Raw genomic sequence first — 15,200 nt, 5'->3', positions numbered from 1 at the left:
CTGGACTCCACCAAGCTGGGAATGACAATAGCCACCACAGGGAAATCCCCTTACATTCCTGTACTTCCACTTTCCCCTCCTTTGTTTCGTGGTATTCTCACACCCTCCTAGGGGGCAGGCAGAGAAACAGTCCCCGTTTCCTAGAGAACTCAGGTTGGGAGGGGAGGGGCACGGAGGCCCTCTGGCCACGGGGGGTGGGGGGTGGGGGGTGTGGCCTTCTCCCCCAACATGAGGTTCATGTGGGTTCAGAGGGCCGGTCCCCCCTCCCCCCCCCCCCCCCCCCCGGAGCTGAGCCCCATCACCTGTTCATTTGAGAGGATTTTAAAAGCTGCTTGGGCTGCCCTCTGTCTCTCCCAGGGGTGGGACCTAGCACAAATCACTCCCCTTCTCTGGGCCTCACTTTCCTCATTCGTGGGAAGTGGGGGTTGGTCTAAGTGGACCCTAAATCCCTGCTGACTCGGCTGCTCTAAAACCTCACTGCACATCTGATTATTTGAGACGGCCTGGCTGGGATGTCCAGGCTTTTCTGGAAATCTTGCCCCAAAAGAGCACCCCTAGCCCTTTCCCTGCCACCAGGGGCTTCTGTAGAGGGGACTGTTTGCCTCCCGTTTCTGCAGGACACACTAGGCACTGAGTAAGGAATGGAAGATGCTGGGATTTGGCTTGAAAGAAAGGCGCTTTGAGCTCAGGGGAGACATAATTTAGAAGCCATGCAGCCTATTTCCCTCACTCCGGGAAGGGCTGGCTCCGCTCGGCTGGTGGCTGGATACCTGTCCACTTCCTTCCATTTGCCCATCTGTTTGGAGACCCCAGACCCATTGGGGCATCCCCTTCTGATTGGCCACCGGAGGCACGCAGCTGGCTCTGAATTCCCCCTTTGTCCAGCGAAGCCAAGTGGGGAGGGGCCGGGCGGACCCCCTGCCCCCACTGGAATGTCTGCTCGCTGCGCCCCCCTCCTCCTTTTCAGACGGCCTCCCCCGCTCACTTCCTGAGTCCCACTGATCCCACCACCCCCAGCACACACGCGCGCGCGCGCACACACACACATACACACATACACACACACACACACACACTTCCTGGCGGGCTCGGCGGCCTCTCGCCCGGGATCGGCGCTCCCGGCCGCCAGGGCTGCGGGAGAAGCGACCTTTTGTTATTCAAATCACACCCCGGGCGTGCGCCCGGGGACCGCGGGCTCCGGCCTCCCGAGGCTGTCTGTGGGTTTTTTCCCGCGGCGCTCCCGCGCCCCTCCGACCGCGGCGGCGGCGCCCCGGGCTCGGCCAGCTGGTTTCGGGATCTCCTCGCCCGCAGGGGCCGCGCCTCCCCCGCCCCGGGCGCGCGCTGCGGCTCGGCGCCCCCTCCCCTCCCCTCCCCCGCCCTGCCTTTCCCGGGTCCAGCCTCCGTGCCGCCGCCGCCGCCTTGCCCGGTCCGCGGGGCCCTGCCGGCCTCCCGCCCCGCAGCATGGCACCATCGGAGCTGAATTAGCCGGGAGCGGCATTTGGGGGATCAGGGATCTCGAGGGGGAGGTGCTCTGCAGCCTCGGTCATGGATGTGAGCAAAATGGTAAGTGAGGGGCAGGGGCTCTGCCATGGAACACCCCCTACCGCACCCCCGCGCGCGGTCTCCCCTTCTCTCTTCCTCCCGGTCGGCTTGATCCATTGAAAGTTTCTGGATTGTTGATCCTGTCTGTTGGCCCCAACTCCTGGCGTGCTGGAAGAGGGAGCCGGGCCAGGATCCCGGAGGCGGCAGGCGGACGGGGATCCCGGGGGCGGACCGGGATGGGGCTCCCGGTTTCCCTCCGCTTTGCCGCCCGGGCTGCCGGGGAGATCTGCCTGCGCTCCAGGGAGACGGCTCCTGGGCTCGCCTCCCCAAACGGGGAACGAGCCTGGTAGAGGGAAGGGAGGGCTGCGGGCAAGGGGGCTCCTCCTAACCCTTGACTGAGATGGATGGGAAGATCTGTAGGGCAGGGGGGCACAGGTGATTCAACCATCTGGTAAGTGATGAATCCTTGGGAGAAATGGAGAGATTTCTAGACTCACCATCTTCACTCGGCCTCTTAAGCATCTGACTCTCCATCTCAGAGAAGGGCTTCCCTGGACGGGTGTTAGCTGGCCCCCAGGAACACCGCAGGAGTTGAATAAATTGTTCATTGATTGATGCAGAGGAGCAGCTCTCAGCAGGTGGCAGGATGTGATTTGGAGGACTTCGAAGGGGGTGGTGGTGGGATCTCAGGGAGCACTGGGAGACCTGGGGAACTCCACTCTGAATGGAGATTTAAGGGTGCCCTTGAGCTTTAGACCAGGGCCCAGCCCCCTCACCCCCAGCTTTGTAACTCTAAAGGGCCTGTGTGTTAGCTGGAGAGATCCCCACAAGGGCTGGTGCCTAATGGCTTCAGAGGAAAGGAGCTGGGTTGGGGTGGGTTGGGGAGGTGGGGAGGGGTCTGGGTCTCTACCTTAGGGATGAGAAGGTGTTGACATTTCAGTTCATTTTGTACAGAATTGGGCTGGCTTTCCCCCAAGGGTGCCTTTTGAGGCGGCCATCTCCATGGCCAAGGGCAGGTGAGCTCTGGTTGTGCCTGGCTGGCTTTTGGTATCCTGCCTGGGGTTAGGGATGGGGCAGGTGTAGATGAGAGTGGTCTGCTCCTTGGCAGGAGACCAGTCTCAGCTGACCAAGTGCTGCCCCTGGAGTTGGGGGCTGGGGGCTGGGGCCCACATTGGCTCCCATCTTCAGGCTGCTAACTGTGATGACACGTGCCTGGCCACAGTTGGACAGTACAGGAAGGCCAGGCCACCACACCCTGTCCGGTGCTGTGCCATGCTGCTCGCTTTCTTGGGTGACAATTACAACTGTGCCTCAGAAAACCGAGCGGGAGCTGGGCCCTTTCCTAATGGGGTCAACCAGACCAGAGGGTCACCTGTCTGGGCTCTGGAGGTGGAAGGGGCCTTGCTGCTCTAGCCTGCTGGCTGGCTGAACCAGATCACACCCGAGCTCCCCTCTGGCACCTTCCAAAGCCTGACCCATGAGGACCATGGAAACCTAGGTCATCTCTGACACCACCACCAATCTCCCTCTGTCCCCTCATCAAATCAACAGCATTTATTTAATTCCTGTTGTTTCTTTAGCAAGTGCTGCATGAAGGATGCAAAGAAACGTAAGTTATGGCCTCCCTCCTTCCCAGGGCCCTTAGCCTCCAGGTGAGGGGTCCAGAGAGATGCAGGCCCTGATGGGTGCGCCTCAGCTCCAGGGGCCGGGGCCTCTGAGAGGGACGGGACCACAGAGTTTGGAAGGAAGACGAGGACCCGAGCTGGCTTCCGAGGGCTGGTGGCGTTGGCGCTGCTGAGAGTGGTGAGGGCCGGTGCCTGCTGAGTCGCTGCAGGAGAACTGGGCCGAGCCCATTAGGTGGGCGAGGCGGGGAGCATTTGGCTGGGACACGGGTCTGGGATCAGGAAATGTTGGGATTGTTGCTAGGGCCAGACCAGGAAGGCCTTGAAGGCCAGCCAACGGGCTCCCACCTTAGTCTGTTGGCTCTGGGTAACCTCTGGGGAATTTTGAACACAAATATCCCCAAACAAAGGTGCTATTAAATTCTAATTAAACATTTGAGCAGCCCGGTGCCCAGCCCAGAAACAGTTGTCCTCAGCTCTTTATGAAGAGCACAGGCCGTGGACTGGCAAGAGGAACCTTACCCACCCCAGGGAGTTGGCGCCTGCTTCCCGTTCCCACAAAAGGCCAAAGTTGCTTTCTCTTCTGACCGTTAAATCCCCGTCTCTGATTTGAAGTCCTTACTCTAGGGGCCTTTGGCTCCAGGGTTGACCCTAAACCCAGGGTTTCAGCCACGTTCTTGCCAGCCCACCGTCAGCTCAGGGATTTCCCTTGCTTGGCGCTGAATGAGAAAAAGCAGGCTATGGTTCGCCTGCCTCCCAGCATGATTTTGAGCAAGTTGCTATTTCATCTCTTAGCCTTATCTGTAAAATGAGATTAATAATATCTGCCCTGAGGATCCTAGTGAAGATTGCAAATATTTTTTCAAGGCACAGGGCCTGGCATAGGAAATCCTCTGTACAGGGGGGCTATTATGGTAATGATTTCCAAGTCCCATCTGGCCCTCAGGTAACTCTGACACACACACACACAAACACTCTCTCTCTCTCTCTTTTTTCTTGATTGGTCCAAGGAGCCAGGCACAGGCTGTATTTCAATTGGCTGCTCTCGGGATCAATTCTCCCAGGTCTCATTATCTTTCTGAATGAGGGTACAAATGACTGGGGACAGTGGGTTCACCAGCTGCTCTGACCGATGAATTTTTGATGACATCAGATAACCTCTGCCTGAGGGGGAGCTGGCTTAGCTGGGCACACACAAAGTGCCAGTGCCTTTTGTGGGGTGGATGATAGAGTCTGCCTTCACTGAACACACAGAATGCACAGTGCCGTAATTTTAGGAGCAGAGTCAACCCCATCCATTCTTACAAAAGAACGTACAGTGTGTGTAACAACTTATGTTTGTATAGTGCTTTACAGTTTACAAGGTATTTTCACACCTGGTCTCACAACAACCCTGTGAGGAAGGCAGGGCAGAAATAATTAGCCCCTTTTACAGGTAAGAAAACTGGAGTTCAGAAAAGGTTAAGCCCAGGATCCATACAAGTGGCAGAACCAGATATCATAGCCAGTTCTCCTGACAACCAAAATATATGCTATTTTAGTTTCCTAAGCTACTCAAGCAAATACCATGAACTGGTTTGGCTTAAACAATGGGAATTGATTCACTCATGGTTTTGAGGCTGGGAAAATGTCCAAATCAAGGCATCCTCAGGGCAATGCTTTCTCCCTGAACGCCAGATCTGGGGCTGGCTGCCCGCGAGCCTTGGCTCTGTCACATGGCTGGGAACATGGCAGCAGCTCCTGGTCTCTCTCTTCTCTTCCGGGTTCCATGTCAGCCTCTTGCTTCCTGTGGCTTTCTCTCTCTCTGAATTTCATTCTCTTATAAAAGACTCCAGAAATAGGATTAAGACCCATCCTGATTGAGGTGGGCCACACCTTAACTGAAGTAGCCTCATCAAAAGATCCGGCTTACAACAGGTGCACATCTGCAGGAATGGATTAACATTAAGAACGTGTTTTTTTTCTGTGGTATATACAGTTCCAAACCAACACATAGGCTATAGTGACAAAATTAAGGATAAAGAAAAAGATGTGGTGACCAGATTCTGGAACTGGACACTTGCTAATCTAAATAAGACTTGCTGGAGGTGGTGGCCCCTGCCCCGTGGGTACCCCAGGGGAAGAGACCAGGGGCAGGGGCTTCAATGGGAGTCTAGATGCTGACTGGGGGCCTCTTAAGTCACTTACACCTGTTTCTAAAAGTCGGGGTCTCTGCATGATTCTGGGCTACCTCCCCCTCAAACGTGAGCCACTTGATCCCTTGGCACTTACACAGCCGGAAGGTGGGAGGGTGGAGGAAGGTGTCACAGGTGTTCTCTCTCAGTCAACGGTGCAGGTGGTGGAGCAGAACGTCCTTCAGGTCATGCGCTGCCCCCACCGCTGGCCTGTCATTTGGAGGGTGGAGGAGGGGCACGATGGAAGGAAATGCTGTGCTGGGAGATTCCCTGCACAGAGTGATGCCACGGACTCTGCTCCCAGCCCACATCCGCTGACGGCTGTGTGGGAAGGAGATGTCCTCCCACGTGGGGTCTGAGCTAAAGGATCACCAGCTAAAGCTGGGCAACAGGAGATGGCTGACCAGCTCAGGGAAACCCGAGCAGTGTGTTCAACTCTGGGTCACGAAATCGGTTTAGTGGGTCACAGCCTGCATTTGAAAAAGTGAAATCTATTGGAAAATATCCAAGTGTACTTCCATTTAAGGAAGGTAAACGTTATTGTTCAAAGCCAGCTTGGGTTGTATACACACGTGCACACAAGTAAGTACTGGGTTGCCATATAAGATGTATTTTTTTTTTTTTTTAAACTATGGATCAAAGTGAAAAAAGATCCAAAGCCTCTGACTTAGAGAATGTCGAGGGGTGAGTTAGGAGGCTGTCACGCTCTCAAATTGAGAAGTTTGGCTTGAAGAGAACACTTCAGAAGGACCAATCGTTGTTGAGTCACTGAGGGGCTGTCAGAAGGAAAGGGAGAGTTTGTGTGCTCCGTATGGGCTCTGGAAAGTTGGATTTGCCTTTAAGATTTGGGCGGACAGGGCTTCCCCACACCCAGAGTGATACCTAAAGAGGGACAGAGCCCCTCTGGATGGCTGGAGCTGCTCAGGAGCCCTGGAGACGATGTCCTCCCAGTTCTTGCCAACCTGGAAACTCTGGCTCAGCACTCGGGCTTCAGGAATGGTCCTCCGCGACCCGGGGCTTCCATGGCTGAGGTCTGGTGTGGCCGGCAGAGGTGAGTTTGGCCTCAGCTGCAGAGGTGGCCCATTGTACCACTTGGCGAGCAGTTCCGGAGAAGCAAGTCCACATATCCTGGACCATTGGCTTTGGGCATCTGCGACCACAGTTTCAGAAGCTCAGCAGAACATCATGGGGCAGGCACTTGCCCCAAACAGCCCCTGGAGGAAGGTTAGGGATTCCAGCTTATCCTGATCTCAGCCAGACGCCAGTGGGGAGGGAAATCTGTTACTTGCCTCCTTTTAAAATGCTTTGGGTAAAAAAGTTTTGAGTTACCATATGACTGCTGTCTTTTACTGTCACTGATCATAAGAATACACCCTTTTAAGACAAGGTTCAGTTCAATACCATGGGCATGTGTTGAATTCCCCCTTCACCTGCAGGCCCTTGGTGTGGATGTTAGGGAGACAGCTGTGTGTGGCTGAGGGCTAGTTTGTTGAAGGGCTCACAGAGCCCAGAGAAAGAGAGAGAGAGAGAGAGAGAAAGGGAGAAAGGGAGGGGGAAGGGAGAGGGAAATTTCCTTGAAATGCATGAAGTGCAATGACACGTTAATAAAGCATCTGTAGTTGACAGAACACTCACCTGGATTAGTTTCTTAAGACCACCTTGGGAGGCAGGAGTTTGTGTCTCTGCTTCACCTCTGAGGACCTGACTTCAGAAGCTCCTCCGAGTCACACTGCCAGCCAGAGGCCAAGTTCAGGTGCAGACATGGTTTTGTGACAGCCCAGCCCACTGTGCTGTACCATGGAGACACCTTCCCTCCTGTCTTTCCCCTGCACCCTTCCCTCTCCGGCAACCCAGCTGAGCGGTTTTCTTGAAGAGCCTGGGTCCGCTCCGTCTTTGTTCCTCTCTTGCCTGAGTGGTCCCAGTCCAAAGCCAGGCAGTCGCGTGGGCTGGCAGCTGCCCCTGAGCCAAACGATGTAGGCAGCCGGGCAAAATCATGCTGCCCCAGAGAGCCAAAGAAGTTAGGCACAGGTGTTTTAAGGAAAAAATCCCCATCTCCTTAAGATTCTGAAGTTCCAATGCATCTGTGATTTGGGGGTGCTTTCTGTAGGCTGGTAGGAGGGGATTCGGGCCTGGGGGCATGTTGATGAATGTGGGTGGCAGAGTTAGGGGGAGCCCAGTGGACTGCACAACTCCATCCCCTGCACGTGAGGGTCAGGGAGGACTTCTGTGTCCTGAGTCTGCCCCAGGTGCCAGGCACAGGCTTCGGAGTCAGACAGGCCCAAGGCTAAATCTTGGTGCTCCCTCTTGCCGGCTCTGAGACCTGGGCAAGTTAATTGACCTCTCTGGGCCTCAGTTTCCTCGTTTCTCAGATGGGTCAGTGTCTGCAGACTTGGGGGAGGTGGGCATTGAGAAGGCCTGTTTAAAGTACTTGGCATACAGAAGGCTCTTAGTAAGCAACAGCTATAAGTATTAATATTTTTGCTCATTCATTTAGGACAATAAATAAAATCTTAAAGCTTTAGTTGAAGGGGTAGGGCATCCATTCTTTCCGAGTGAGCACTCTGCTGGGTGAGCTCAGGCACCATACATGTGATAAGATGCACAAAGTACCTATGAGGCCGGGACTGGTATGGAAATCACCTGGCTGGCGACTTGAGGAGAGAAAAGAGGAAGGGGGGGGTGGTTTCCCAGGGGGTAAGGAACGCAAGGCGTTCCAGGCCCAGAGAACCCCATAGGCCAATCCCAAGGTGTGAATTGTGGGGTTGGTTCACGAACTCCCTGTGGTTTCTGCCAGGGAGTGGCAGTCCCTGTTTCCAAGGGATTAGAAAAGTTCCCAGGACAGACCTTTAGCCAAGGCATGGGATCCACGTCTTTTTACACCTCCTCCTTCCTGGAAGAGGTAGCGTTTATGCTGTTTCCAAGAAGGGAACACAGAACACATAGCAGGTGCTGAATGAATGAATGATTAGATGATGAAGAAGACATTTCAGTTGAGAGAGAGGCGTTGTATGCAGGCTGGTGGCGGGAACGAACAAATCTGGTGAACGAAGTAAATTTGTTAGGAGAGAGAAAGGATGCGGAATGGGCTCAGGCAGGGAGGGCCCAGGTTAAAAGCGGTTTGCAAGTCTCCAGCAGCCCCAGAAGTGAGGCTGTTTCTACCTGACAGTGTCCGATGTGGCTGCACTTTTTTGGCCAAAGGTCTTACACATCCTGGTCACAGGGCCTAGAAGTGACCCTCGTTGGCACCATGATAAGTACAGGAGCCACAAAACCTTGGGTTGGAGGCAAGTTTTTTGAAATGAGCATTTCATTAACTTTCTCTTGGCTCCCGGCCACTCTTTGGTGCACCCAGTTCAGCCTCGTTTTCTGGGATCTAAAATAACTTTCTCTTGTAGTTGTCTCAGAGTGGATTGTTTTGAAAGTTGTCTTCCCAGATCCCTGCCTCCCTAGTCCTGCCAGCTCTGAGATCCGCATCTGGGGCCTTGATGCTGGGACAGCAATGTTCCCAGTGGTTACGGCAGGTGAGGTTAAAACAGCCAGGCTCCTGGCCACCATCCTTTTTCCCCTGTCCACACGTGAAGATTGGCCATCCCATTGGCAATGAGGATGGACCTACTCAGGCCCTGTGCCAGACACAGCGAATAAAAAAGAGCATGTGATAGTTGAGGGATCCTGCCTTCCAGGAGGTGGCAGAGACAAAGAATTATAAGATAGGGTGACAAGTGCAATGTTAGAAATTTAAGCCAAGTCCTTTAGACACTCAGAGGCAGGAGTCATTCATCCTGCCAGGTGGCATAGGAGGTTGGGGAAGGTGACATTTCACTGGCCCATTTATTCATTCATTCATTTATTCAAAAAATATTTGCAAGTGCCCTCCATGTGCCAGGAGCTGTTCTAAGTACTTGGGGTGCTTCTCTCAACAAAACAAAGACCGCTGCCTTGTGGAGCTTACCTCCTGTGGGCAGGGGAAGGTAAAGAAAAGTGAGTAAGTTTTGCAGCCTGCTGGAAGGTGACAAATGATCCGGGAAAGGGACGGGGAAGAGCCTGCAGATGCCCTAAGGATGCTTGGATGAGAACCGTGGGCCAGTCGTTCCCAGGAGGGGATTTTCCTTGTCTGGCAATGGACCCTGGGACCCCTGTTTGTAGTCTGCTCTCCTATGGCCTGGCTAAAATGGTGGATGTCGGCTTCGGCCCCTGGCTCACTGTAGGGAGACGTATCCGGGTCTCTCTCCATCAGCCATGAATGCAGGAGTCCCTTACAGAGGCCCCAGAAGCTCATCATTTCCCCCAGACTTCTTGGAAGTCGGAGGGAAGACGCCGCCTCTTGTTTCCAGCACATCTTCAGCCTGGGGTCAGATGAGCCTTCCCTGGCCATGGGCCCGGGTGTGGATGTGGTGCCATCAGCAGTACAGGAGGCCCTCCCAGCCGAACCGCGTCAAGTCCCGTCAGCTAGTACGAGGGTGGGGTGACAGCATTTGGTTCCTGCCATCTCAGGTGATTCTCAGAAAAAGCTCGTGTTCAAGGTGGGAAACCAAGGCTGAGAAGTGAAGTCTCACTCTGAATTCTAGGCTCTTTCTACGGCAGCTTTTAGCCCACAGTTTGGCGTCTCAGCTCCCAAGGAGGGCCGGCCACAAGTGTTCCGGTTTTACCTCTGGACTGACGCCCCCCACACCGCCCCACTGCTCCCCAGCCTCTGACCTCTGACCCTGTGGTCCTTCACCTCCCCGCCCTTGAGGAAGCGCTTGTCTTCATCACTTGAGGAACGGAAGTGAGAATGAGCACTGCTCTGCTTTCTGAGGAAGTCGCCCCACAACTGATGATGAAATCCACCTCCAAAATTAGCAACAACCCCCCTCTCCACTTAGAAAATGGCTCAGCGCGTCCCCCCCAGGATTGAGCAGGAAACAGCCATCAGGGCTCTTGCCGTAGGCTGGGACCCCCCATGGCCCACTGGGGGGCCGAGAGCCTGCAGCACTCACCCCCTCTCCATTTTTTTGGCTCCAACCTGAGGTCAGCGAGACCTAGGCTTTGATAATATGGCAACAGGGACTTCTGTTCTTGCAACCTGGGCTTTACAGCAACCTGTGTGTTCTTGTCAGTGGAAATGATTTCAGATCCCCGAATCATCCTTTGCAGGGCTAGATGGCTAGACGGCTGGCATTGCTGGCCAGAGTGAGAAGATCTTGGTTCCAGTTTGGACTCTACTGCCTGCTGGGTCATCTAGCTGGGCAAGTCACTCAACCACCCAGAGTCTCAATTTTTCCCTGTATTCAATAGAATTAACAGTCCAGGGTTGCTAGAAGGGTTCAATGAAATAATGACTCTCCCCCCCCCCGCCCCAAAACTACTACTCCTGCGGGTCTCTCCGTCTCGGGAATGGCAACTCGGTCCTTCTGGTAGCGCTGTATAATCATGGTGTCATCCTTGACTCCTCATCCTCACACCCCTTGTCCAGTCCGTCAGCAAATCCCATCAACTCGACCTTCAGAGTATATTTTGAATCTGACCATGTCTCAGCATCTCCACTGAGCCACTGTCACCACTGGCCTGAACTCGTGCACCAGTGTCTTCATTGTTGTCCCTGTGGTCTACTGTTGACACAGCAGCCAAAGAGATTCTTTTAAAAAAAAATCAGATCGAGCCATTCCTCGGCTCAGAACCTTCCAGTGGCTTCCAGGGTGGCTCGGAACAAAGGCCAGTCCTTAGGGGCCACAAGGCCCCGTGTGATCTGGCCCCTCCTGCCTCTGACCTCTCCGCTCCAGCCTTAACCTCCTGGCTGTTCCTTCTGTGGTCGGTGTGAGTCCTGCACAGGAGCTTTGCACATCCTGCTCCCCCACCTGGAACTGTCCCCCCAGGTGTCTGCAAGGCTTGATTCCTCATCTCTTGCAGATCTGTGTCCCTTTATCACCGTCTCAGTTCAGCCTTTTCCCTCACGACCCTCCGTAAGATGAAAACACCACCTGGTCATGTCCCAATCCCATTCTCAGCCTTATGCTACTTCCATGGTACATATCACCTTCTGACACACCATGCGTCTTATTTCTGTGTTGAATGCCATTCTCTCCCTGGTAGAACATACGATCCATGTGGGCAGAAATTCTTGTTTCTTTTGTTCACTGCTGTATTCCTGGCAGTGCCTAGAATGAATGAATGAGTAAATAGGGAAGACCAGAAGAGATCTGGATAGCCCATGAGAATCTCTTCACCATTATCAGCCTAAGACATAAAAATAGGTGACAAGGAGCAGGGCTGTCCCTGGCTAGATAACTTTGGAAGAGAATAGTGACCGGCTGTACTGGGCCAGTTCTATAGTTAGCCAGACTCCATGGAAGGAGAGCTATTTTTCTGAGCTTTATGTAACAGATGTGGTTTTGTATAAGTCACACTTCTGTAAACTGAATCCTATTTTAAATGTACCAGTGGAGATTGCTATTTAAAGGAAGCTGATGCCAAATTCTTTTGTGAAATCAATAATAATCTCCTAATTGGTAATTAGTGTCAAGTCATATTTTCCTCCCAAAATTCATATGTATTTAAATCAAGGTATGTTTGTGAGAGCCAAAGAAATCTCTCCATTTTCCATTTTTTCCACTGTCTTCATTATTCCATCTCTCCTTGCCCCCAATCTTCTTGCTTTTGCTTTAACTGAGTTGTTTTATTTTTTCCTTAGACTCTGATGTAGAATGTTCTTCTGTAACATGGCCAGAATTAAGGATGCAATGAGCAGGGGCCCCTTCCTGGACCACCTGAATCCACCTCTGGGGGTGGAGCCAAGGAATCTGTTTGGAGGGTCTGTCTGTGTACTAGGGGTACAGGGTTAAGTTCCCAGGTGATGTCCATGTACAGCCAGGTTGGGGACCCACTGACCAAAGAGACAACCGTGTGCAATCGCCCTTGGCGCATACCATCTTTACACTCCTTGGAGCTGACGAGGCTGGACCAGTCCCCTTTGGGGCTTTGCAGAAGGCGCTGGTGCGAATTTGGCCGTAGGCTACTGTAGGACTGGCCAGTTTGTGTGGGAGCTGGAGCCCAGGGCACTGGAATAACCCCTGTCAGTACATCGTCTACTGTGTTGATATTTTAGATGAGAGCGAGGCACTGTGGCCACTGCCTAATGGAGCTTTGTTCACATGCCCTCCAGAGTGTCTGCCTAAAGTGAACTTGGGCTTCACCAGCCCTTCTATCCCGTCTCTGTTTCCCTTCCAACTGGAATGGGTCAAAGAGGGCACAACCCTGCTTTTGGGACATTGGTGGAAGGTGCACAAGCAACGAAGACCAGAACCTGCTGCTTTGACACAGTAGAAGGATGGCCTGTGTAGAGGTTGTCTGGCCTTAGCTCTGGTCTTCAGGAACTCATTCTCGTGGAAAATTGGCTCCTTTTGGCTCTCACCAGACCATGAGGTTGTAATATATGCTGGTAGAACAGGTGGGACCTTTTATATGATGAGAAAAATCCAACTTTAAGATAACACACATGTTGAGGTCAGAACAGAGGTTTAGTAAATAAGGTGGCTTGGCTAAGAGTTTAGTTATAACCATTTGAATAGTTGAACATGGAAGGTCTACCTGATCGAGCAAGGCGGGTTCCAGCCCCACTCTGTATGTCTTGACCTCTCGGAGCCCCTTTGTTTATCTGTGACATGTGTCCTGCTGCCTCACAAGGATTTCTCAGCGTCAGTTAGGTGACGTAGGTGAAAGCTCTTCAGAGCTTGGGAAGGGCTAAACAAAAAGGGAGAAGTGCTATTCTAATTATTCAAGCAAACCTGCTATTTGTGGATTTGAATGAGTAATGTTCAACATTAGGGAATGATTTACTGGAGTCACATAAGTTATTTTCACCTAGCCACCCCCTTGGGCATGTAGAAGGGGGTTCTGTATATTCTGAAAAATTGGATTACAGCTGCGTGAAGTGACGAGTACCATCCAAAGTGAGAAGTGAAGCTGAAGAATGGGCCCTGATTGGGGTGATGCTGAAGCCGTCGGAGGGTTTGGCTTTCATGGGCTCAGAACCACTCTAGGTTTCTGAAATGGGAAATCTCATGGGTAAAACTGTGTCCAAGGAAAGTTACTCTTACTGCTTTATTTGGGGTTGATTATGGTGGGGATTGGAGGGTGGGGTCAGTTACATAGTGATACAGGTGCAAGGTGGGGTTTGAGGGGTTTGAGGGCAAAGCAGCAGGACCTGGCATTATCTGGCTACGGCAAGGGCTTCGTGACTCATTCATTTGACAGAGAGGATTCTCTTATGAAAAGGGCTCTGTAAGAGACACAGAGCTGAATAATGGGTGGTTCCTGTGCTCCGGGAAGATCTGTGCATCAGGGGCCGCCTCGCCCGTGTGTCTTGAGATGATTGGAGAAAAGTTGCTCTGTATTAGAAAAAGAGGAGAGACAACAATGACCTCAGCCCCGAGTTAGAAATCTGGGGAAGTAAGAAAACGGGGAAGGGCGTGGAGAGGGGAAGCTCAGCATGTTGGGCAATGCTGGTGGTTCGAGGCAGGCACAGCCCAGGGGTGCAGCTCCTGTGGACCAGCTGTCCCTCTGGAAGGTTTTCCTGGAAGCCCAGGCAAGGGCACTGCAAAAGGCCACCCGGCCTGGCTCAGTGGATACCGAGGGATCAGGATATGTCTGATGGGGCTTGTCCAAAGGGCTACTAGCAAGAATTCTCCGGTGTTCATGGCATTGCAGTGCTGGGGAAGTGGAGCTGAGGCTTCCTCCAGGACAGAGAAACAACTGGGACAGGCCCGTGAGGGAGAGGGTGGATGGGCCGGCCACTCCTTCTCCCTAAGACTTGCTGTCAGGCATCTAGTTGTGACCTACATTCTGGAACCTTCCAAAGGCCTAAGTGGGCACCCCAAGGTTGCCAGAAGTCCTCTTATGGGGAGATGCAGCTGGCATACAGGGAAAAGGAGTAGCCCCAAGAACCCCAAAACCAGGCTGCTCAAGTCAGTGGGCAGCACAGGCCTTTATTTGTAGCCTGAAAGATGAAAGTCCAGGTAACATGGCGAGCCGTGCCTGAGGGCGTGGCAGGAGGTCCTGGCTGATGTTTGTAATGAGAATTGAGGGCAGTAAGACCAAGCCGTGGAGGTGCAGGCTGACCTCCCGCGTTTCCTCCAGGCAGGTGGGAGTGGGGGTCAGCAGGCAGGGATGGGTCCCCTTCCTGTGATCAGTCACCCCCATGCCAGATGGTCTGATTCCAGTGCCTGAAGTAAAAGTTCTGGGGCGCCTTGGAGGTCCGGAGCCTGGGGCTGTCGCAGCATAGAGGTAGAGGCAGGGAAAACACAAGTACAGGAAGGTGCCCCGGTGGGTGTGAAGCAGCATTTGAAAGAGCAGAATTTGGGGGGCCGGGGGAACGCGACAGGGAGCTGCTCCCTTCCAGACTGGAAATGAGGGGGGTGGGAGAGGGGTCTTGGTTAGGAAGGACGTTGCTTTTTTAGGGGCTTACGAGCATTCTGGATGGTTTTCAGAGGAGGGAACATAGGTACTTGACTCTGGCAAAAGAAAGACAGGTGTCTCCTCTCTGTCAAAAGCCGCCACGCCCAATCTAAAGGCTCTGTGCTGCTCTGTCATCCGTGTCACTCTGACGCTCTCTGGGGGAAACTGACCACCTGTGGTTGGGGCTGGACAGTGGAGGGCTGCTGAAAACCAGAAACCTTCCAGAAATGCTGGAAGGAGAGGGGAAGAGGAAATGAAAAGCTTTGAGAGAGCTGATGCCCTGGGAGGGTGGGACTGTCGGTTTGCTAGACCACCTCCCAGTTCCTCTCTCTCTCCTTCTCCCCTGTCATTTTTTTTTTTTTTTTGCTTGATTTTATTATGGTTTCTCTTTTAACTCAAACTTAAAAGAGAGTAGCCCCAGTGTCTGTTA

The 15,200-nt window shown here is 53.1% G+C and overlaps 1 protein-coding gene across 3 annotated transcripts in view; it reads left to right on the top strand.

Annotated features, from left to right (window-relative positions):
• The window catches only part of HIP1 (huntingtin interacting protein 1), a 155,737-nt gene that overhangs the window by 68,258 nt on the left and 72,279 nt on the right, over positions 1 to 15,200 (top strand). Inside the window, exon 1 of one of the 3 annotated variants that reach the window (XM_037815467.1) lies at positions 1,152 to 1,563. The exons of the other annotated variants lie outside the window; for them this stretch is intronic. Coding sequence (XP_037671395.1) covers positions 1,546 to 1,563 — 18 coding nt within the window. The 5' untranslated portion in view covers positions 1,152 to 1,545. Of the gene's footprint in view, positions 1 to 1,151; positions 1,564 to 15,200 lie in introns of those variants that run through there. 3 annotated transcript variants of the gene reach the window in all.

This window comes from Choloepus didactylus, chromosome 21 (assembly GCF_015220235.1).
Source record: "Choloepus didactylus isolate mChoDid1 chromosome 21, mChoDid1.pri, whole genome shotgun sequence".
Lineage (NCBI taxonomy): Eukaryota > Metazoa > Chordata > Mammalia > Pilosa > Megalonychidae > Choloepus > Choloepus didactylus.
Note: the sequence above shows the minus strand (reverse complement) of the source record. Positions and strands in the feature narration are given on the sequence as shown.